At 36.3% G+C, this 26,437-nt stretch overlaps 1 protein-coding gene across 4 annotated transcripts in view; it reads right to left on the bottom strand.

Moving 5' to 3' along the window:
- LOC145680469 (uncharacterized) overlaps positions 1-26,437 on the bottom strand; it is a 176,246-nt gene that overhangs the window by 4,196 nt on the left and 145,613 nt on the right. For all 4 annotated transcript variants that reach the window (XM_081751037.1, XM_081751036.1, XM_081751034.1 and 1 more), the window contains exons 4-5: positions 16,821-16,907; positions 9,383-9,502 (exon numbers count right to left, since the gene is read on the bottom strand). In XM_081751037.1, the coding sequence (XP_081607163.1) occupies positions 9,383-9,502; positions 16,821-16,907 (207 nt within the window). The remainder of the gene's footprint in view (positions 1-9,382; positions 9,503-16,820; positions 16,908-26,437) is intronic.

The raw sequence follows: 26,437 nt of genomic DNA, 5'->3' as shown, positions 1-26,437 counted from the left end.
ATTTTAAATAGAAGTTCTCAGCAGGGAATTCTATGAACAATCAAAATAAAACTTCATTTTTTAATAAACTTTCCGATATCTAGCTCGAGAAAGTCTGAAAACTTCTGAATTATCAGGTTCGAGAAAAGGCTGAACTTTCTGGATTACTCTTAATTTTAGAGATAGGATAATTTTAGAGATAGATTTTGATATCTTCTCAAAATATGTTTGTTACCTCAATAACTACACCCATCGTGCTTTCGCTTCACGGTATTATTGTGTTCATGCAGTAGGCCTTAATAAGATTATAATGTTAGTAAGTGTGTCCGATACTCCACAAGCCACACGGCAACTAGTGAGCGAAAGCGAATTCTTGAATTCTATTATTTTTTCTTTTTCTTTCTTTCTTTCTTTCTTTTTTCTTTTTCCTTTTTTTTTTGAACAGAAGCTGGAGCAATTATCTCGACCGAGGTCCTTATAGCCCTTTCATACATAGCATCTGTGTTGCGTAACTAGTATGAACAGTAATATAAACCAAACAACTGATAGCAGACACCGAAACTTTTTTTTTTCTAAAACATCTTTTAATATATTTTCTCAGTAGTGGGACGAGGTTGCCAGGACACAACAAATATATAGCACCAGGGCCATTAGGTTATATTAGACGTGGATCCGTGGCTTTATTTAAAACCACAGTGCTTGCCACCGGGAATCAAACCTGCCCTCTTCTAACTGCTTAGCCATGAGGATCGCATCGATGTATGTTTGGTTTTGTCAACAACATATTTCCTTCCTTTATTTCTTTCCTTAGGGATTGAATACTATTACTACTACTACTACTACTACTACTACTACTACTACTACTACTACTACTACTACTACTACTACTACTAATAATAATAATAATAATAATAATAATAATAATAATATATCCTGAAATGCTTCATTTGCCAAATAAGGGTGATCGAATGATTAATATTCAAGAACAAAACATAGTAGACGTCTATTTAGCTCCCACATGCATGTTTTACGTTACAGAAAGATCAGGATTGTAAAGGTAATTTGGAAGATGGTAATATAAAGAATTAGGCAGCAATCTGTTCCTGGTATCTTATGCGTTCATCACAGAGACGATATCGCAGTTTAACACAAAATATAGGAAGAGTCTATAGTTGTTTTAAGACAGTCGAGCAATCCAGTATATGTAAAATAAGGTACATTTTAAGCGATAAATAATTGTACATTTTTCGTCTCTGATCATTAATCCGTTTTTTTTTTTTTTTTTTTAAAGATACATTGGCAACTTTGTGCGGTGGCGACCACTGCAGTGTCCCCGTGTGAAAGCTTCCATTTAAGACAATGCTTCTTCACGAGTGGCGGATGCTGAGAGTTGCTCGAGACGCTTGTACTAGAGTAGACGGTGGCAGCAACTGTTTTAGTGGAAGCAACTGCGGTTGCTACGTATGAAAGTTCCAATTTAAAACAAGCAGTGGTGCAACTCAGTGGCTTTCTATGAAAGAGGGCTTAGTGGAGTCAATTTCTTAACATCTTTACGGATAACGGCGCATTTAACGGTGTCTATCCATATAGCATGAATCTCTTTCTGTCTTTACCAGAATTTATTAGCTATTATATTGGTAATCTGAGAAAGGTGCATTATGATGAATATAAAATTAGAATCTCCAAGAATTGCAGTTAGGTAACTGCGAAAAACGTGCAAAGACCAAGCGTGGGTGGGGATAGGGACCAATAGCTAAAACACTGTAAAAAAATATTGAATTTGTTTAGTGGGATGCCAAACACGTAAGAGTTTTGAAGCATGTCGAAAACATTAAAATGGAGCATATGTTTCCTATACCCAAAGTACACTATGGCAATTGTTAATACCATATATTAAACATGCTAAATATTATAGACCCTATACTATCTTAAGCAACTTCTACCCTTTAAGAAAAAAGAAAAAAAGAGAAAGAAACGAGTGATTTTATACTTATAGTGTCAAGAGATACAACGTTCTATATAAAAATGATCGCAAATGACCGATATTAGTGTTGAATTGAGGTCAATATCAACAATGCTGTGATGCTGACACTCAGATCAATCAATGTTCTTGGAAGTGGTGGTACGTAAACATGATTCTTTACAAAACCCCACATGAAGAAATCCCATGAATCAAATCATGTGTACACTAATCACAGATTTGTTGATAATGATGATAAGGTACTCAGAAAGATCTCTGCCTTCCATTGAACGCCATTTTACTTAACTGCTTGCTGCTGACCCTTTGCGGTAGAAAATGGAAAGATTGGAAGGAAACTAAACTTAGTCAGTTAACCTTTCGACGCGCATGTCTCAACATATGTTTATCAGATTTCATTCACAGAATAAATTTTTGAACTGGGGTCATCACTTTGACTTGCCCTGTATGATTATTAGTAGTTTGCGTAATATATTCACACCTCTCATTATTTCATGTTTATAGCAAGCTTCCAGAGACTAGAATATGAGTCTGTAAGTTGTGTTTCAAAAGAATTTCGCAATGTGTTGTAAATGATGTAAGATTATAAAAATGTTGTAAATTGATCAATATTTACGTTAATTAAATACATATTTTATGTGTAAATGTACGTATTTAGATATCTATTATGTCAATAAATTACTATATAGTATATATTCAAACGCAAAAAGCAATATTTTTTTCGCTGAAAAAGAAAGCTAAACATATAAAGGGCCCCATTACTTTCAATAGCTTAGGGCCCCATCCAGGGCCGTGCTGTGGGGGGGCGAGCGGGGCGACGGCCCCGGGCGCCGGAGTAAGGGCGCGAAAAATTCGGGAGAAAAAAGGAAAAAAAGATAGGAAAAATTGCTTGGTATATATGTATGGGGGCGCCGTCGTATACTCTCGCCCCGGGTGCTGATTTTCCACGGCACGGCCCTGGCCCCATCAAACCTAAATCCGGCACTGGTTACTCATGATTTCCTTTACTATCTTTCCCAAAGTTTAATTTACTCTAAAAGTTCTAAAACAATTATTGAGGTTAAAAAAATAGACAGTTGTGCAGCCATACAATCTATAGCAGCAGCCGCATATATTTTCCATATCTCCAGTTAGCAATTTCCTTTTGACTTGCCTGCATTTGCTGATGATGTTAATTTAATAGGATATGATAGGAGAACAATAGAGAGAAATGCAGAAGTCTTATTAAATGCTTGCAGGAACATGAGCTTAGAAGTAAATGCAGCGAGAAACTAAATACATGGGAGTTCGTCGGGATCGTATTACGGCAAATTATGAATGCATTAAAATATCAAATAATACTTTTGACAAAGTGGATACTTTCAAATATTTAGGATCAATAATAATACACGAAAATCATATTCACGAAGAAATTAAATGTTGACTAAAAGCAGGAAATTCGTGTTATTATTCAGTTCAAAATCTCTTGCTGTCTTGAATTCTATCGAGGAATTTGAAGCTGGAAATATGTAAGACAATAATCAAGCCTGTTGTTTTGTGTGGTTGCGAAACGTTGTCGCTTACTCTGAGCGAAGAACTTAGACTGAAAGCATTTGAGAACAAGATCCTGAGACGAATATTCGGACCCAAGAGGAACTTGAATGTTGAATGCCGGAAATTTCATAACGAGGAACTACATAATTTATATGGTTTACCAAACATTGTTAGGGCCATCAAATCTAGGAGGCTCAGGTGGGCAGGACATGTAGGCAGGATGGAACAAAGTATGAACTTTCAAAATCTTAACTGGAAGATTGATCTAAAAACGACCATTAGGAAGACCCAGAGCAGATGGAAGGACAATATTAAAATGGATCTCGCAGAAATAGGAATACAAAGTAGAAACTGGATCCAATTGGCTAAGGATAGAAGTAAGTAGAGAGCTTTTGTAAACGCGGAACTGAACCTCCGGGTTCCATAGGCCATAGAGTTAGTTCTTGCCTGTATTTGCACCTTGTGTTTGTGAAGTACAGGCAGGCTTGGCAGCTGTCTAATTCACCTACAATTTCAATTATTCGACCTTTTTTGGTTTTTCTTTATGTCTAATCTGAAGCAATCATAAAGTTTTATTTTAATTTAACTGTTGAAGCATTACTTTCTTGTTTCAGTAAAATTAACTCTGCTTATAAGTTATCTGTGAATTAATTATAGGCCTGCTTGTTAAATTCAAACAACCTTCAAGATACATTGAATATTTATGTAACCTGTTTGTAAGCCAATTATTAGATTGCACCATTTATACAATTTACCCAATACTGATAAGAATTCAACATACCTCTTAAAATCGTCAAATCTCCAGTGAGATATTTTAATCGCTGTAGTCTACTGAATAATATGTTAGGCAAATGCATCGCATCGATCACGAATGGCAAAGCGTATCTTTGCTTAGTATAAATTTAATTTTCATGCTTGGTTCCATCAACAAGCAATTGAATCACAACTCTGAGAATACGTTCAACAGGATGTGCCCTCTGTTGAACTAAATTGACAGTAGATTAGACTTGAAGATAGTGTCAAATGTCCCATTAAGCAAACAAGGCAGAACTCAGATGGGTTGCGAAGAATATCAACATTTCTAACCGATCAAATTTATTTATAACCGACCAATGTTCGGGTCGCTGTTCGGGCAGCCATTTATGTATAACCACTTAGTGTTCGGGCTGCCATTTATTTGTAACCAACTTAGTATCTGTTCGGGCGGCAATTTATTTGTAACCACCCGGGTGTCGGGTCGCTGTTCGGGCTCTGCCAATAAGTATTCTGCTGAGACCTGAACTTGCCTGTATAGGACGATGAAGGACCTCTCCAAGAAGGGGTTACAAATTGTTTCCAAATCACTCGTCGGTTTCAATGATGATATGAGCATTAGGCGCCGAGAGGTTCGGATGTCTCGTCCCGAAAACCTCACGGACGATCAGACGGTCATCCAGACCATAACGCACACAAACATCATTCACACAAACAACGAAAACACACTGGATTAAATAACACTATACTTATTTTTTAGAATACTATTATATATATAAAAAAATAATAACCAAGAGAAATGAACACAACACTTAACACAGAATATGTATAATAATCTTCATTACTAAAATCACAAGTTGCCTTTTTAACGCACGGTAGCCCTTTTTATCACTTTTATATAGAAGATTATAATTCAGATTTCACTGCAAATACTTCTCTCACACCATTGACGCACTTGGGGGATTAGCACTGGGGGAAAAGTTGCCGGGATAATCCCATGTAGAAATCCAGTTGCTGCGCCTAACAATCCTGAGGCGTTAAGATGAGTCTTCAGCAAATAAGAAAAAAAGTCTCCAAAGTAGAATGCTAATGTTGGAGGGCGCGTTTATAACTTTTGGCGCACAAGGTTTATGAACCTGAGACTTCACTAGTTGGGGGCTGGCCGTAAGAAAACGTCCTTCGCCAGCTAATAGCTTGTGCCCCTTAACACCAAGTCAAACTTAATTCCCGACGCAACGTGCGTAGTGGCTGCACACATTCCAGAGTTAAACTCCCTGAGCGCAAAAGTTCTAGATACGAGCTGCAGTGGTTGACTGAAGAGTGTTGGCAGTTCATTCTAAAAAACACTCAGTTAAATCACCTGCATGCACATGGAAACAGAATACGGAAAAGGATTTATGTTAATTTTAGTCCACTGGCCACGATGCACGAGACATTGCGATAACTTGGGCGTGAGAAAGTACAGATAAGGAACTGCAAAAGCGATGAGGCTGGTGCCATTCGGTCACTTGGACACCTGTTCTGGTCTAGCCTGCTCTAAACTACTGTAATATTTCCATAAGCGATTAAAGAAAGTACTTAATTCAGTTCCAAATAATTGTAGAATATATACTGTGCATAATAATAAGTCAGGGAGAAACACTGAAAAGTTTCGTAGCTCACTGAAATGTTCTCACCAAAAAGCAATGTTTTAAATATATATATGAAAAAGCAATGAAAGACTTCTTTGTCCAGTTGTGTGGGAAAGATGCAATTCCCACCGAAGAAAGAACTTATTTGCGTCGCAGAATAAAGTATAAATCGAAAATAATAATCACTGTCTTTACGAAATATACAGAGCGTCCACAAAAAATACCTCTATAATCTGGTAGCGGTTATACATTTAGAACAATTCTTTTTTCAAATCATAACAAATTTAAGTAGACCTATATTAGGTCTGGTGTAGTTTCGGTGCATCACCTTTTGGAAGATTTACAAGTAAAATTTAATACTTTGCATGTAAAGAGATATTTATAAGAAACAAATTTCTGCAGGCGAAGAATTAAATACGAAGCAATACAGTTGTATTTGAGCTTTACAAGTGTAGGGTTCCTAGTATAAAATCATTAGAAGTGCTCTACGATGGATAAAATAAGTGAGTGCATATGAGAGATGATTCTATTAGATGCTATTTTCCACTGCCAGTGTATTTTTGTACAGTGTACTGAAGCTGTATTTCATGTTTACAAGTGGAACGTTACTAGTATAAAACCATGACAACTGCTGTTGAAACTCGTATCATTGCCAAAAAACACTTCTTTTCACTATCCTCGCTTATACATATATCTACCATCGCTGACACACCTGCTTCCTTCGGACGCAGCCCCGCGTTATCGCGCGGGCCCAACAGCTTCTCCCTTTTCTGAATCGATTAGATAGTATTCGCGCTTTTTAGTGACTACATAGCAAGGTTGGTTTGTGCTTTTTTTACACTGAAGTTTGTACGCCATACATTCAAAAACCGTATTTATACGCACATCGTAAAAGAATTGCAATTTTTCAACACACTTCTGGTGACACCCTTGAATTTTATCTATGCCGAGTGAGATATTTTCATGTCGCCCACCGCAAATTCTTTGGGGGATAATAAAAAGAAAATAGTGAAAGAATTATATTTTTCAACAATTATTTTGAGTTGTGCGCCAAAATTAAACCTGCATGGTATATTACATAGTTAGTATTAGTTTAAGTAATTATCAAATGTAATTTTATTTCCCATGTCTCCGAATTGAATGAAGTGTATGTATCCGACCATACTGGCCAACCAAGCAATGACTTTGTGCTATTGGCGGCTTCTGAATCGATTATTATGAGTCAACTTGGGATATCCTGTTATCACAAATAAGTTAGGATTTCTGGGAGTTGTAAATTGAGTGAGACGAAATTGTTTTCATACCACCGTATTTATCCCGTACAGGAGGGTGCCACGACTTTAAAATGATTGACTAAATCAACCCATATAATAAACATAGGGCATGTTTGAAATACGTGATTTGTAGCCTTGCATTCGCTGAAGAATTGCAAGGGTTTTACTGGGCGTTCAGATATTACAGATAGAAAAAGATACATCTGTATTAAAATTGGTGTAGATTTACAAAATGGTAATTTTACGGTGGCAAATGAATAACTGAAGATGAAAGAGGAATGTGTTAAATATTAATTTCCATTGACGCACAATGTATGAAAAGTTCTATTTTATAATTTTAAGAGCAAGGTTACTAGTGTAAAACAATTACAAGTGCTATAGGAAGTCGAATATTTGATAATTCTAATTACTCATAATGATATTTACAATAGACAATTTGTTCCATCCACTAGAGTTATTTTGTATATATCATACATATTCAAACTTTGGGTAAACTACATTTAAATTTTACTTGTAAACACAACATACGAGCACGATCGAACTGATGCTTAGAATGATGAACTAGCAAAGATTGGTTCGTGATTTTTGCATGAATAATCATTTTTCTACATACCAACCGTCTCTTTCCGCTTGCTCCCTCCCGCGCTATCCCACTAGCTTCGGTCTGCTCTGACGCGGAATTAAAAAAAAATACTTGTGGTAGCCTCCTTGCACAAGGTGCAGAACCGTAACTTGTGGGGGGGAGCAGGGGCAACTGTCACCCCAGGGAAGCTCTCCGCCGTTCGAAGGGGGCCCATTTTAAGACAAAACTTTTTTACTCCATATACGATACGAACATGAAATTATAAATGAAGCATCAAACAGGTTCACTCCATTACATAAGCAAAACTGACACAAAAGTTAAATAAAACAAAAGTGAGTCGTGGGCCCATTTCAGTAAAAACTGTCTACTATTAGGGGCCCTAGAAATAATATTTATTCGTATGGCTTTGAGATTTGTTAATATTGTCCCTTAAGTAATTTGTCATGTATGAAACGGGCCCAAGGACGTAACTAACGGTCCCGCAGACCTTGCATATTAATGCTTGTCCCCCCCTTCCCCAGAGAAAAATCTAAGATATGGCGCTGACAGGGTGGTACGTCTATTTCGCATGAATAATTATCTTTTATGGTATATCAGTTTGCACTTTTTTTTTTAATTTACACGCAATTATTTGGTATGTGTCAGGAAAGTATGAATGGAGAATGTCATAGGGAATCATGTAAAGCAAGAAAAATGAAGAGTTATTTATCTATTTATGTATTTGCCGACTTATTGTTAAGGTGCACATTAAAATTATATTCAATTTGAGACCCAGTAAAAATTTCGAGGAAAATTCCAGCAGAATTCTTAACATGGAACAACAGTTACTTTTAACTCATGTTGGTAATAATAATAATAATAATAATTAAAAGTCCACAAAATATTACAATATTAAGACATAGCCTATTCTCTTCACATGCCTACCAGATGTCCACATTGCGGTATTTAATCAATACATATACTTTGAACGTATCAAATTTTGGGAATGTTTTGAATCAATCACCATAAAATTTGAACATATTTTTTCTTGTATTTAAAGAAGGGAATAGAAACCAATGGATTTGCCATGTCATCACCTCAGTGTAAGTCTCTAAAATAGCATATAAGATAGTGTTTTGGTTGTGGTGTTCATAACAAAGAAATAGTTTGCTGTACATTAATTATGTTAAGTAAGCATCAAGCTATTTTCTGATAGCTACGTAGAACTTGCGACGGGGAAACAATGTCGTGAACGCAAGTTGAAGCCTCTATAGTGAAGTCACCAAGAAGCGAATAAATGATTGCCAGAGTTAAGACGAGAGTGCCGATTATTACTACTATTTCGCGAAAATCGAAGAGTTTCTCAAAGGGTGGAGGTTCACTTCCGGCGAAGAAGATACGATTTGTGCGACTCGTGCTCTTTAAAAGGCATGACACGAAGCAGCCATCAGGACCACTGTAACAGTTCAAGTGATGCAAATATTGACAGAAATATGTCACTGCTCAAGTCGTTACTTTGAAGCTGGTGTTGTATCTTGTTTGTAATAAAGGATTTTTTAAAGCTCTGTTTATTTCTGACTCTATTAACAAAGATTGTTTCTATTTAAAAAAAAAAGTGGTGACTGCTTGCATAGGTTCCTCCTTATATAAAATAGTATAAATATATACTTACATTTAAAGCAGCTCTAAATTCACGGTTAAATAACCTTTGAAGTCCTCGAAATGATCTTCGCAGAAAACCCATTATCTGGTTGGGATCCAGTTTCTCTTGAGATTCTGAGTCGTCCAGAGCCTGTAATGAAATAGACATAAAAAAATAAATACTATATGATTATTCTGTGTTACTATTGTGATTGACTCAAAATAGAAACAATAATTCTTAACAGCATGCAATAAAATCTTGTAAATACTTAACGGAAAATGAAAAAAAAAAAAAAGGACTGAACATAACACACTCACGGCGTAACCATTTTAACGTGAAGCGATGTACCCAACATTCGAAAGGTTGGACATTAATTGAAAAGGCTTCTAATCTATTATATAAAAGAGAACGCACAAATCCTTTGTTAGCTCATCACGCTAATACGGCTGAACCAATTTCTTTTATTTTTGGGGGGTTATTAGGATTTGGACCCTAGATGGTTTTTATCATATCACTTTAATTTTTAATTACCAGTGTCTTGAGATAATTGACCATTCAAGTGTCCATACGTACAAATCCTTTGTTATTAGTTCATCATAGGTAAAAATAAACGTATTTATATGCAACCCGCATGACCGTGTCACTCGGCGGGTTAACATAAATGACAGGCGCTATAATGTTAACATTTACTGCAATTTGAAAGCGAAAAAGTGAAAATTATCTAAGTAACAAAGTTTATTGCGTTCCGGGGTGACCGCAGCGAAGCGGGTCACTCGGCGGGTTAACATAAATGACAGGCGCTATAATGTTAACATTTACTGCAATTTGAAAGCGAAAAAGTAAAAATTATCTAAGTAACAAAGTTTATTGCGTTCCGGGGTGACCGCAGCGAAGCGGGGTGAACGCTGCTAGTTGACAAATAAACACGAAACGAAAAAGCATTGTCTGTAGTTTGGCTTAGGGGTATATCTGTATACGTTAGAACTAATATATTTGCACAATTGTAATTTATTTTATACTTTTCTTTATTTTATTTATAAAAACTCAGAACATCTACTTTCTCGAACATTGAAAGCAATAATGATGTAGCTATTTGCTCTCTGTCTGTCTTGACTGTAATTTATAATAGACGAGAAATATTCATTTTAATAGAACGTTTCATGCTAATTTTCGGCAACATAAAAATAATATGTTAATTAGTAAGGAAGTCCTGAGTTGACAACACTTTTTACAGACGTGATTTCCACGCTCAAAAGTAAATGAATGCGTTAGGAACTAAACTATGAGAAAGAAGGCAAGCATGTATTGGAATATCAAAGTAATAGCCCTTCTACCTTACCGAACTAGTTTGGTTGCCTGGAATACCAAAAATAACGTTCATGCAAGCTTATGTACTGACCACATATTACCATTGCTCTTTGCAGGTTGTATTACTAGAGAATTAATTCGGAATAAGTGTTTTATTTGATTGACTATAATACCTCTACACTACTTACATTTTAATGTTTTATATCTTTATTTATGAATTTTCTCTGTAGTACGCTACGTTACGCAGCATATTGTAAAATTCTGTCTTTAGGGCAGCATTGCAAGAAAACCTATACAAAATCTCAACAGCACTAACACCATTCTCTATTGAAGATTCTGCCAATGTGATCACCAGTTGCATTAAGCATGCCGACCAAGAATACATACCCATTACCAGAATAATTCCTGGCACTGAACGGCTCCCCCGGGACATTCTTAATAATATCCGACATAAGCGTTACCTACAACAACTATATAGCAAACACCAATCATCTACTACTAAACTTGAGATAAACCAACTAAACCGAACCATCAAGGACCACAAAGAAACATTTTGCACCAAGCTAAATGAACTGTAAAATAGCAATATCACCAAGTTCTGGCAAGAAATAAGCAAATAGTATAAAAATTCTGCGGGAGTAAAACTTCCCAACGTCATCGATGGTGTATCCTTCCTACTGACGAAAATAAACTACAATTGGCCACTGTATTAACAAATAAATTCCAGGAACCTCAATCAACCATAAGAATACAACGCAAAGTTGAAAGCTTAGCTCAAATCATCAAACACGTCATCTCACTCCATAAGCAGCTGACCTTAGAGACTAGCATCTTTCAGAAGTCTCCAACTTACTTGAACCTATACATCCCTCAGTTGTTGAGGATGCTATACAACAACGGAAGAACACCATATCGGCACCTGACAATAAAGGGTGCACCGCAAATACTACACACCAAATTGGCAGAGCTCTATACAGCCAGTCTGTACACCGGATATGTTCTCATTTCATATCGGGTAGAAGACTTCACGCACAATCTTACTCCATAAGCCAGAAAAATCACCGACCAACTCGAGCAACCTTAGACCAATATATATATATATATATATATATATATATATATATATATATATATATATATATATACAATGGCGATCCAGGATATGATCAAGGGATGGGCTAAACCATAATTTGCCGTTTTCTCCAGTGTAAAGCAGAATTGAAGCCCATTTTATCCAGTGTAAACCTGAGCGTCAAGGGGGGGCTATAGCCCCGTAGTCCCCCTTGGATCCGCCCTTGTATATATATATATATATATATATATATATATATATATAAAGAAAAGTATAAAATTAATTACAATTGTGCAAAAAATATTAGCTCTGACGTATACAGATACATCCCTAAGTCAAACTACAGACAATGCTTTTTGTTTCATGTCTTTTTGTCAATTAGAAGCTATTTCAATTAATGTCCAACCTTTCGAATGTTGTGCACATCGCTTCACTAATATATTTTCCAAGCTCATGGAAAAGATCTTAGTAAACAGCCTTTACATCTACCTCGCTCACATTAAACTACTCATACAACAACAAGCTAATATCAGGCCCAACCACAGCACCAATGACTAACTAATATGAATATATCACGACATCTAAAAAGCTATTGCTATAGGACACAACAGCGGTGCAGCTTTCATGGACTTTACTGGCATCTTTGACTCCGTCTGGCATGATGGTCTTCTCTGCAAGCTCATAAGATATAACCTACCTACCACTATCATAAAATGGATCCACAATTTTCTTGTTGGGCGTACCACCAAAATCTGGCTCAACAACCAATGTTCGGATAGGATAAGCATCCAACAAGGAGTTTCATAGGTTTCCATTATAGCACCTTTAATTTATCTCCTATATGTCAATGAGACTCCTCTAAACCCAAAGTATTCCACCAAGTTGGTATTACTCGCTGATGATACTTGCTGAATCATTCGAATCGACACCCACCGCAAAACAAGCACCAAGAACAAAACATATCTTTACAAAATGGCTATAAGACCCACCTTCTACACAGGCACAACCTGTACTCTCTTAATAACATAGCAGATGTGCCAAGGACCGAACGCTATTGGCTGCGAAGAATCTACAACAATTTTCAAGACGATGCTAACCTATTATATAAAAGAAGCTAAAGTACATACAGCCCATCAAAGAACTAATCATAAAACTCAAAGATACAGTGAAAAATGTCTCGCAATTCTTTGCCGACAACTTCAATCAGGAAGATAAAACACCAACGGATCCTCCAAAAACTATCCTACATTCTCTCATAACCATGTAATTGAAAAAAACTAAAAAAAAAAAAACTTTCCTCATAACCCTACTCCAACATAACTTATGCACGAGCTACTCTATCACATCACAAAAAAAAAAAAAAAAAAAAACAATAAACCATCATACCTCGTAACACATTCATCCCTCCAAGTCCATACACTAACCCAGGCCGGTACCAGCCCAAAAATGTAGGGGGGGGGGGCGACCCAACCATATTATAGTTCATCAACATATTATAGTTCATTTGCAAGCCTACCGTGAAACTCTTAGGGGGGCCAGTAAAAATTTAGGGTTGGCGGCCCACCCTAGCCCTGCCCCCCGTGGATACGGGCCTGCATTAACCACATATCTTTCGTCTTCTTTATTCACTACATTCATTATACACACACTTCCTGAACAAAATAGTAACATGTACAACCAGATGTCTTTCTCGCCACAAACGCAGAGTAAAATTTTGTTTTTAGTTGTCCGATATGTTACCGTACTCCACAAATATAGTAGGAAATCTTCCAGTCAATCAGTGTGAAGAATTCATAGCCTTCAAACACTCAATGGCAGATGACTTTTTCTAGTTTAAACTCCACGAATGAAGTTCCGACACTTATCTCACAAGATGATCTTCAGGATATTTTCCAAGTCTGGTCTCGAAGCAACTACGTCACACCTAATGGAATGGATTTCTTCAATTTTTCTATGCTTATCAAAGGACAATAGCATACATCATCACATCCACAGCAAAGAAGATACTTTACAAAAATGTTTTTTTTTTTTCTAACAACCAGTGATCAGCTTCGAGTACGCTCTACCACAACGTCAACAGATTTGTCGCTTTCCAACTGGAATATTTTATGGATATTTCTTTACATGAAGTGGAATAATGCGATCACATGCAAGATATATTCATGTTATTTAATCTGTGTACGATCCATAATAACTTAATTTTGCAAATAATATTTGTAGCTACGTTCAAGTAATATAGAGCAAAATAAACAGACGTGAGTAGTGCTTTTTCCAGACATGTTTTTGGAGGACACTGCCCCCCCCCCCCAGGAGCGGATCGAGGACCGACTTCTTGGTGGGGGCGGTGGGTTGTCATACTGCTACTTACAACTACTTTTAACAGTTTCAAACTCTGGGAGGGTTTTATTTATATATATAAAATAAAAAAGTTTCCTCTTCTGGGGAGGCGATCGCCCCCGATAGCTCTCCCCTGGATCCTCCACTGCCCCCCCTCCCCCGGAGCTCTGAGAGTGACCTCTCGTAGGAGACCAATAAACACGTCCAAAATATAATAATAAACAGAATAGTACTGTGTGAAAGTAATACGTGCCCTTCCGAACACTAACTGTGCCCCTCGGAACATATTTTCCGAAAGAAAGTCTGGACGTGAGTTCAGGATTTTGTCAAGAGGGAGACTGTTAAATACGTGTATATGTGTTTCAGACGTTGCGTAAAGCAAGTCAGTGACAGGACATGAATATCGACATTTTATGCTAGGAAATTGTAGAATATTTAAAGAATATAAAATATTCTTAAAGTACTGCAACCTATTAAAACCTTCCATTTTCCAAATATGGCTTTGTTGATTTTTTTTTATTCATTCCGGGACAAATATGATAAAACCTTGATCTTATGAATAGCATGAAATTTTACTTAATTACAATATCACATAATTAGGATCTACATATAGTAAGCCGATATTATCTTATAAATGTGGATTGAAAAAAAAATCATATCCTAGATGACTCGCAATAACAGATCGCAAATTATAAATAGAAATTTGAATTTCCATCCTATATTTGAAGCTACTTTTGCTCGCTACAATATAAAGATTATTTTAAGGTTAAGGGGGAATTTGGAAGAGTTTAATGATATCTGAAACAAAATATTCTTGTTTTCTTTTATAAAATCTGAGTGTGAATAATTTTTCAATTCTCCTTTAAAAGCAAACCAACTTCTGATCAGTGTGATGTAAAAAAGTAAAGGCTTCGCTGTTGAGAAAACATCGTATTCAGTTAATACCTCGACCAAATTAGTGTTCTATTAATTTCAGATGAATGAATGTGTGATGTCCAATGTATTAAGAACTTGTGTGAAGTTAACGTGCTTCATTAACTTTGCAACGTTACTTCTAAGACAGAGAAATGGAAATGAAGCTTTCTTTCCTTTCAACCTGAATCAAAGTTAACATAGTCAAAATTCGATCTCTCACGAAATATCATAATTGGCGAGATTTTCTTTGATTTGATGTTTGGATAACGTTGGTTTTCCTTTATTTTAGAACAGGTAGTCTCAGATATCACGCAGAAGATATATCGATTTTTGATACATGATTGGATTCTATTATCTAATATGTCAAAGATAAGACAAAACCGATATTTATTGCAAAGTTTTGTTACGAATAGGAGTTGGTTTACGATTAATTTTCCTTGACGGTATGAATGCATATTTTAATTTTATACAAAGCATAAATAAAATTTTTATAACCGCATCCTCTTCTCTTTATTTTATCCAATAAATAATTTATGATTGTATTCTCTTCTGTGTACTTTATCCAACAAATTAATAACGATTTTTCATCCTATTTTGTGTACTTTATCCAACAAATTATTTGATTGCATCCAATTCTGTGTAGTTCAAGCATCAAATTTATTGTAATTGCATTCTATTTTGTGCAGTTTATCCGACAAATCAATTATAATTGTGTTCTATTTTTTTATATTTAACCAACATATTATTAATGATTGCATTTTCTTATTTGTTTTATCCAACAGATTATTTATGATTGATCTACTTCCGTGTACCTTACCCAACAAATTAATTATAATTCCATGCGCACTTTACTCAACAAAACAATTAGAATTGTATTCTATTTTGTGTATTTATCTAACATATTATTTATGATTGCATTTTCTTATTTGTTTTCTTCAACAAATTATTTATGATTGGATCCACTTCTGTGTACTTCACCCAACAAATTTATTGTAATTGCATTCCATTTTGCGCAGTTTATCCGACAGATCAATTATAATTGTATTGTATTTTGTGTATTTACCCAATACATTATTTATGATCGATTTGTCTTCTTTGCTTTATCCAATAAATTATTTATGATTGCATCCACTTCTGTGTACTTTACCCAACAAATTAATTGAAATTTCATTCTATTTTGTGCAGTTTATCCAAAAATCAATTATAATTGTATTATATTTTGTGTATTTACCCAACACATTATTTATGGTTGCATTCTCTTTCGAGTACTTTATCCAGCAAATTATATGATTGCATTCTCTTCTTTGCCTTATCCAACACATTATATTTATGATGGCATTCTCTTCTGAGTACTTTACCCAACAAATTATTTATGATTGAATACTTTTCTAAGTACTTTACCCAACAAATTATTTATGATTATATATTTGCAGTACATTAGAAAATTATTTTGAAATGTTCTATTTTTTGTACCTTCCTTTAAAATATAAAATAAAACAAGCTATGTAGTAATAATTAACAAATCAACCTCTCAAATTTAGCTATTAAAAATACAGTAGTCGCTGATTGTTATGTATAAGACAGTGATGTGGAAACACTTTAGCATCATTTTAAGTACTTTAAAAAATGCCCACATAGTGGTATCAAAATTATATTCTATATACAACAAACGAGGATCTCTACAAAAAAAATCCTTTTTTTTACATTTATATTATCATTTTAAATAAAAATATTTGGTACTAACCGAAAGCTTTAAATGATTTTTTACTTCCTTTTTTAAATTTAATTTTGAAAAGAATATATTTTACTTACATTTTCTACTCTGATATAACTTACCTTTCCTTCTCTGGGATTTTGAGGTGAAAATGCATTTGAAATAATATTTGAGATTTCGTGATATGCTTCTTGTGTGTCATTAGCGTTCTGAAATACAGTTCAAAAATTTTATTAGCGATCTGAAATACAGTTCAGGAAATTTATACTCATCTATGTTCTTAAACAAACATTAAGATGCAATCAATATTTATCAAATTTATATATATAAGGTATTTCTGTGATTATACTAAGAATATTCACATATGGCATTTATCACTACACGAAATTGTGATAGATCGCAACCTAAAGTTCCTAAGGTTGCTGTGATACCTAAGATTTATTAATTATAGGTTCAATTACATTGTTAAATTACTACATTACCAGGGGTAATAGTGAAGGGAACGCGATAGTGCGCCGTTACCCCACTTCCAAAAAATATCTATGGTGTCCCCCATTTCCTAAAAAAAATTACAATGGGCAAACATAAGCACGGGGAACTGCGTGACGTCATATGTCCCCCTACCTTTTCAAATTCACTTTTACTCCTGTATATGCATTACAATATTGTGTCAAATGGCAAAATCTGGCATGTCTGTTCTTTCTCTCAATGTCAAGTTTTTTTAAATATCTGTAAGCTGTTTGATCAACATTATGTTCTAAATATTTTTTAAACAAAAATACTAAAATTTTGTTCTTAAACTATTTAGTTTAAATTTAAAAAAATTATGTTTGCAAAAATTTCGTGATGTTTTTTTCACGGCATAGCAAGCAATAAAAATCATTAACCTTTAAAAGTTTGTAGACTGTCATGCTATAGTTTGCCAACTCACCAGAATATTAATTTTCAAACTAAAAAATAGATCTAGTCGCATGTACAGTCAGCGATAAAAGTTCTTTTCGTTTGGCAAAATTTGTTTGGGAATAACGACGGTATGGCTCGAACATACAGAAAATGACATTCTTTTTAATTTACTGAAAACTGTACTCAAATTATTCTTGCATTCTGAAGCTATTTAAGAAACTAATTTCATCAAAACGGAAACAACTTTTGTCCTTGACTGTACATATGTCATGATACTATATTCTGGCTAGTTATACCATTTATTAACAGAAACAATCCCCCCTCCGAAGTGTTTAACATAGCAAATGGGTTCGATAAAGTTCATCATGAGGATTTAATATACAAACTTCACAACATCCAACTTCCTCTTGTCTACAACAAGCTGATTTATTATTTCATTACAAACATAACTGTTTATGTTGAAGTAAATCATGCAATATTTCACCCATTCCGTTTTCTTATTGTGAAGTAAAATAAAGATAAGTTTCGTCATTGTTTCTATACACACTTCACAAGCTGCTAATAGATTTAACTTGTTTTCATCATAAAGAGTCCCCTCCGTCCCATTCTGGACAGCCGAACATAACCCAAGTGCTGGGTGGAGGTGTAAAACTCAATACTTACTAGATTTTGGCATACATATGATGGTGTAATTAGAATCCCGCTCCAGTCCGGAGATATACAATCTAGATGAAATAGTGTTGCCCAGGAGTAGGGTTGCCAACCGTCCAGTATTTTACCGGACAGTTCGGTTTTTGATCTTTGTCTGGTATTCGGTGCGAGCTCAAAACCGGACGTAAAATGTCCGGTAATTTTTCCTCTTACTAGTCTATTCTATTCTACTCATATGAATTTTGGAGTGACGAAAGGAACCGTTTGTCGATGATTATGGTTAAAGCAGAGCTTAGAATTCGCTTTCATATCGGCCTATCGTGTACGGAATTTGCTGAAGAGTTGTAAACAGGAAAATTTACTGAACTTATCAAAAGTGCTCAAGGGCAACAAAAGTACATTTTCAAGAGCGCAGTTAGTGCTGCTTCATCCTCAGCTACTTCTTCCAATTAAATAATGCATACAGATCCAGTAAAAGTATGTAGGTATTATGAGACATTACGAGCTACAGCGAACAAGGGCGCCCATGTTATGGTTTCCAAGGGAAGGGGGCAAGTATAAGTGACGTTTCAAAAATAGTTTCAAATTTTGCTGTAACTAATGTAAAAATTCTATTGGATTTTCGATATTCTGAAGTAAAATTTCCTCTAGGGGGGCTAGCACCCCACCTCGCCTCCCCTGATGGGTGTCCTTGCCAGCGAAGCTGGTAAGAATTATTTTTCAAGTATATTTTGTGCATGCCATAATTATATTCGCTTTCCTATTTTAAATACGCTGTACTTTGTATTATTGATGGTAGACTACAAAAAGTATGTTCATGTCCAAAATTATTGTCGCACGTCTATAAATATGTTGTTGAAGGAATATAATTTGATAACAAATTCGCCCGGTATTTCTTATAATGTTAGTATGTGTATAATCGGTAAAGATATGTATGTGGTAAATGTCATGTCAAAAGAGCAAAAAATAAGAATAATAAAACGAAAATACAACTTTCTTGTTCATTTAGCAACATTTTGTTTTACTCATTCCAATTTTCGTATTTATAATTTTTTTTACAATAAAATCTACCACAAACATACATTTCCCAATTATACACATACTAACAGTATTAAAAGTACCCTGCAAAATCATTATCAAATTATATTCTTACAAGAAGACAGTTATAGATATGCGACAATCATTTTGGACATGAGTGTACATGTTCCGACTCAACAAAAACTGGAATTAATAAGTTTAATAATTGTTTGAAAAGTAACTAAAGTTATTAAATTCGAACTCCGAATATCTCAATTTTATGTGAAGTTACCACTTTCTGATCGTTCACATTTTTGACAAGCGATGACGGCACAATCTTAAGAGTACATGTACTCCATTTCCACATTCAAAAGTTTGCAACCTTACCCATGAGACTTGTGGTGGCATTTCTTTCCTAGTCTAGAATTTAAAAGTGTACTGTATTTCCCGTCCGTTGGACAATATTTCCAGCACTTCGTGTGAAAAATCTCATTTTATTTCACTTCTTATAGATACAAGTACGAGATTAAATGTTTTATTTCCTCGTTCTACGCTTCTTTAAACCAGGGATTCTTTCGAGTGTGATATTCTGTATAACCAATGCTGATTGTTTATAACAAAGCATATTAGCACAAACAACATTAACGTACGGACAGGTTTGCAAAAGATATTTCTATCCTTTACCAGTCTGCAAAAATAAGAAATGAAGGGCTGAAACAGTGGCGGATCTAGAAGGTGAAAACTGGGAGGGCCACTCAGATCCCAGACTATGATAGGTATATTCTGAGTTTACTATAAACTTTCAAAAATATATAAGTAATAGCTCAAATCATTTTTGTCACTCAAAAAACTAGGGGCTTAGGTCCCCCGGCTCGAGTTAGATCCAACACTTGGCTGGAACCCTCTGACATGTCTGCTTATATAGGCTGAGGATTTAGGATTTAGATTTCTGCGCTTTCGGCATCAGAGACCATTTAGCCCGTCACATTTTGAGGGATGACGTCCCTCGGCGAGCACACTATCCTAGGAAAAAAAAAAGGAAGAAAGGATTGCGGAACGATGTGACAGGACACGCTGCCCCATCATCATTTGTATACGTGTTGTTTTCGTAGTTTTGTGTTTCGCTCACTTCGAGCGGCGTGACTGAGCGCTCCGCTCAGTTACCTTCTGAACACCACTGTTATCTAAACTTCACTGGCAACATTGTCAACACATGATCAGGGAGCAGCAGGTTGAATCGACAGCAGGAGGAGCAGGTGGCAGGCAGCTGGAGAAGAATAGAAGAGAAATGCAGCTGAAAAATCATTTTAAGTGATGTAATAGTAAAGTGAGAAGCATAAGAGGTACGATGAAATGTAAATACGTGCTTCAACCTGCCGGTGAAGGTAAGAAAAACGAATGTGCTCGAAAAATAACAAGTAAGCCATATTCGTGAAGAAACAAGACCCTGCAAGTAAACATCGCATGTCACGTACTAATGTCAACGAAAAGAATTAAAACAAGTGATATGTGTATACGGTATACGACACATTAAAGCATGCTTTGCACTCGTAACCTTATAGAATTCTTTTGATATTACCGTAAAAACATATGCGCATATAAAAAGTAAATCTACAATATTGATACATTATTTATGTAAGCCGATATAATATTATTCATTTCAAATACCTCACTCATAATCTAATCTATTTTATTGGATACTGCATATCAGTGCTACAAAAAGTAAATATAAAGTTTCTTGCACCAGTCAATATTAGTAGAAGTTAATAATTTGTAGACACTCTAAAGGATCAGTAAATATAGAACGTCGTGCATATAATGAGCGCACGATATGAACGCATTCCTTTGTATTGAATTATTTTAGTCGTAAGCTCAAGTTTGAAACATATATACATAAAAAGCGCTTAAAACAAAATCAATCTATATTTGATATAGGCCTATATAATAGCGGAATATTACTTCAATTTATAGCTATAAAAATATCCAACAACCACAGTAGTACTATAACATCGTTACATAACTGCATTATTTCTGGAAACTGTGCTAGCTAACATATTTATCTGTGAAGAATGTTTAAAGTATCAGTACTAAGTTGAATTCAATTTAAATAAAAGTTCGCCAGTCGCGACTATCAAGTGTCAGTCAGTTAGTCACTTTGCATTCAAATTAGTATTTCACTAGTGAATCATCTGTTCGGGCAAAGACAGAACGGAAGATAGAAACAATTATATCAAGTGACAAGTATATTATAATAGTTAAGTGCATCCGTAAAAAGGAAATAATTAAAAATAATAAATGAATAATAAATACAAATATAAATAAGAGATCAAACTTCTTTCTAGACATTTGAAATAATATAATTTGCTACTGTCGTCTGGACTTGCATTTCTTCTGAAAAGACTAAATAGTAGAGAAACCGTATTGCATGTATTATTATTATTTTTGTTGTATATAGTATTTTGTATGTTTCCTTGTTTGATATATCTTATTTCTTTTAATTACTTGTCAATCTCAGTTTTATGTTGAACGGTATCAATAATTAAAGTGAGTGACGTTATCAAATCATTATTGAAGCGACTGTTTACGTCAAAATATTGTTCATTTGTGGTTAGCATTATCTGTTGTGTATACGAATACTATTTTGTGATAGAATGTGGTATTATAAAAACAAATATAGTAAATAAATACATGTGGTTTTTAGCAAGTTTACGCAATTGTGTTCTGAAACTTCAGAGTCTAGATTGCATCATCTCTCTACGTCCACGCTACGTCTGACAACTTCGTGAATAACATCAGTGTGGAGATTTATGTTGAATGCTCGAATGGTAAGTTGTCGATCACGACCCAAGAGTGTTGTAGTATTAATATTGGTATTCTTATTTGAGTTCACTATTTCTTGATACACTGTTTTCGGAGCGTGCGCTCCTGCTACCGAGATTCCAGATAACGGGAGGTTATTAAAGATTTGTTTCATATTTGAACCATTAATACTCTCCACCGTTACCGTCACCGTTACATTTTAGATTATGAGACTTAGACGCTTGTGAAGAATAGTTGCAATCAAGAGTGTGAATTTCATGGAGTGCTAGTTGTGTAGTTTACTTCGTCGTAAAAAAAAACAAAAAAAGGAAAGTGAACATGGGTGGAAATCGGCGTAATCGACAAAGAGACAGTGCAAGTGCAAGTGAATCTGGTGGTGCGGCCATGTCAAACTCAGATAAAGTAGTGTGTTGTGAGGACCCAGCTAGAGATGAGTATCATGTACAATGTTGTCTGTGTGATCGCTGGTATCACCGCGTGTGTAGTCAAATGACGGAGGAAGAATGGAATGCTCAAAATGAACTCGAGGATGATGCACCTATTGAAGCATTATGGAAGTGCGGACAGTGCAAACCACGTAAGGTGATGGAGATGGGAGAACGAAGTCTGTCTTTAGATGCGATGGAGCAGATGCTTACCCGTATGTTTGAGAAGTATAATGAAATGGGACAATGTGAGTTGAGGTCGAAAATCAAGGAAGATTTTCAGATGGAGATGAAGGTTATTCAGGAGGATTTACGGGATAGTAGAGAGCAATTGGAGAACAAGATTGAAGAAGTTAGTAAGAAGTGTGACAGGACGAGCGCCTCATTAACTCATCAGGTAAATGAATTGTCACGAAAGATGGACGGAACCCAGCAGGACATTCAAGATTTGAAGAATACTGTGCGTAAACTCGAGGAAGTGGCAATACTAACAGAGAAAAAGGCGAGTCAGAAATTTGAAGAAGTAAATAGAAGAATCGATCAAGTATCGAAGAGCTGTGTGGCAGGTATGGCACAATGTCAGGACAGGATGCAGGATGAGATTGCAGATGTGAAGCATGAGGTGTTGCAGATGACTACGACACAGATAGAAGATCGTTTAGCCAAAGAACAGTTAAAAGTCATGCAGAAGACTGATGAATGTAGAAAGGTGATAGAAGAGGTTTCTGGAAGAATGATAAGAGCCAACGCGGTGATGAATAATCAACTGCAAGAGTGTCGCGCGGAAGTGAGTCAGTCGAAGGCTGTCATGTGGCAAAACACTTCGGAACTGTGGAAAGTACAAGAAAAGTTGGCTTGTCAGGAGGTAGCAATCGCGTCACTTCAACAAAGGATAGAGGAGGAATGGCGAAGACATAGTTCAGGCGTAGAAGAGGAAACAGAAGTGAAGCGGCCATACTATCCTGCTCAATCTCCAAGCTTAGATGGAAGGCGCAATAGAAAGGATTCCAGTGGTACCTGCTGTGGAAGAAGTGCCCTCAATAGTACGGCGGCTTCTCGGAGCAAGGAAACTGAGGTGCACCCAAGTTATCGAAGAAGACGACGGAGACGGATCAAGACCAGTTCGTCTGATGAGAGCGGGTATTCAGAAGAAGATGGATGGTCAACGAAGACGGAAAGAAGAAGGAACCGACAAAGAAGACAGCTTCCTTCTAACGGTAACGAGAATGAAAACGCCAGAAGACTAACGAACCGTCGCGGAGTCTATTCGGAAGCAGCTCAGGACTATAGGGAGGAAATGGAAATGGAAAAGGAAGAAGACGAAAAGGAACTGAAATTGCGATTGACGGATATAAAATCGTTCACGCACTATCCACCAGAGAGAGGTGATTTGTCAGCTCAAGCATTTATCATACAATTTGAGCGAGAGTGTGCTCTAATGGGGGTGCAACCTAGTCAGGCGCTTAAGGTATTACCGTTCATACTAAGAGAAGCAGTGTTGTCATGGTATTATTCTAATGTGAATAAGTTCCTCACGTATGCCGACTTCAAGCAAATGTTCTTAAGGCATTATCATTCAGAAGATGTGACATGTGCTAAGCTAACGCGCCTTAAGACTGTGCCATTCAACCCTAAGGTTGACGGAAGTGTTGAACGTTTTGTTACGAATCGATTTTGTCAGATTAGGGACTTGGATTCACAGAGCAGTGAAGTCCTGATTTGCAACACTATCATAACTTTGCTACCAGTTCAGTATCAGAGACAGTTGGTTTCAACACGAGGCCAGGAGTTAGCAGAAATTCTTGAAACAGTCCGACGACTTGAACAGATTCACGACACATGGGAAGCAAGACGAAAGACAGGAAGAGATGGCGCTAGAAGATGGGAGGACGGTGAAGAGGTGATTACTCGTAAAGCTAAAGTAGGAGCTATATCGAAGGACCAGGAGGATAACAAGACAGAGCCTGCGAACACAAGAGAAGAATCACCGCACGAAGGACGAGATGGTGCATGAGGACGCGGGAACTATCGACGAGGTGGTCGTGCACGTTCTTGGAGGGGAAGTAGACGGCCAGGAAGGAAATGGCACACACACGATGAGTATGAAAGAGATGACCCGAGATCCTCCCAAGAGGATATTCAACACCGTTGGGATCCTCGAGGAAGTCCAGATTCAAAAAACTAAATGAAGTATCCACCTCGCGGGTCGGAGGTAGGTACGACTTGTGTTGTGAGAAGACCCATGAGAAAAGTGTAAGTGAGGATATACCTGAGGAAGTGTATAGTGGTGTATATAGTCCTTTATGTGTACGTGAGTTTGAGTGTAGGAATGAGATAAATATTTTTCGAATTAAATTTCAATGTATAGCTGAACAAGAGTGGGAGTATAACACAGATTGTAAGAATATTGATGACGTGAAGACTGACTTTGAACGAATAAAAGAATGGTCTGGTATCATACGAGTGAGTGTGTTGGATGAAGTTGTACAAGCACTTGTTGATAGCGGTGCTGAGGTGACGTTGTGTAGTTTAGAGTTATGGAGAAAGGTTACGAAGATTATATCACATCCGAAATTGAAACCAGCACCCCACGTAGTTCTTGTCGATTATAGTGGAACCAGGAAGAAAATGGTGAAAGGAGAAGTATATCTTCCTGTGACAATTAAGGGAATACAGACGGATGTTCGAGCTTTTGTGGTCGACGGGCTCAACCAAGATCTTCTACTGGGTCGTGATTACATGAGCAAGTTTCAAGTCAGAATGAATTTTGGAAATGGCATGGTAACCATTCAAACTGGGGAACAAGAAGTCGTAGTACCCATGGTTCAAGCGAAGGAGGAAGAAAATACGTGTAATAATATGATTAATGAGTTGAGTGTGGATTACCATCTTCCTGGAAACGTCATAGAAGAAGAATGGAGTGAATGCGAATGCCATCCGGAGGAAGTATGCGGCTCACAGGTATGTGGATGCGATTATGAAGATCTGAAAGAAGTTTTAAATCAGTGGAACAGTGTATTAATGCAACAAGAATATTCGTATGATGAAGCTAGGTCAAGGCAAAGAGATGATTGCAACCTGAGACGAATTACGCTGGCACAAATAAAGGATCAAGCTCTTGTGGAATCCTTGTATGACCCGCTTGTTCAGGAGATCCAATGCTGGGCTTGCTGTCCAAAGAGAGTAGAAGTCAGGGAAGAAGCGACTGAAAAGAGTCAGTACGCTACCCTAGAAGAAGTGACAGAAGTGGTGAAAAAAACTCCTATTGCTCCGGAACACAAGGAAATGTTGTTCAATGTGCTGATGAAGAGAAGAAAAGTTTTCGCCCATTTCCCAGGAAAATGTAACAAGTTGAAGTATACAATCCAAGTTACCACTGAAGATCCAATTGTGAAACGACCTTACCCAATTCCACTATGTTATCGAGATAAGGCAAGGGAGCAGATCCAAAAATGGTTGCGTCAAGGTATCATTGAGCCTGCAGTTTCAAAACATCACCATCCCCTGGTAATAGTCAGAAAGAAGAACTCTGATGAGGTTCGAGTCTGTCTTGATTTGGTCCAACTCAATAAATTCGTATCTTTGACAAATCTGAAGGTCGAACGCCTCGATGGCCTCTTTGCAAGATTTAATGGGATGACCTGTGCAACGTCCCTTGACCTGGTGCATTCCTACTGCCAGATCGAGTTAACTGAAGATTGTAGGGATCTTGTAGCATTCTGTTTTGAAGGCCAGATATACCGGCATTGCAGAGTACCCTTTGGTTACAAGAATGGTGGAGCTTGTTTAATGGCAGTGTTACAGAGAGTGTTGGGAGTTGCTATTCTTGAAAAGATCTTACTGTATATAGAAGACATTTTAATTCCAGGGACTGATCCAGTAGCTCATATTGAATTGTTAGACCAAGTATTGTATAAGTTAGA

The sequence above is a fragment of the Thermobia domestica genome, chromosome 3 (genome assembly GCF_964235325.1).
Source record: "Thermobia domestica chromosome 3, izTheDome1.hap1.1, whole genome shotgun sequence".
Classification (NCBI taxonomy): Eukaryota; Metazoa; Arthropoda; class Insecta; order Zygentoma; family Lepismatidae; genus Thermobia; species Thermobia domestica.
The sequence above is the reverse complement of the archived record's forward strand: the minus strand, read 5'-3'. Positions and strand labels throughout refer to the sequence as shown.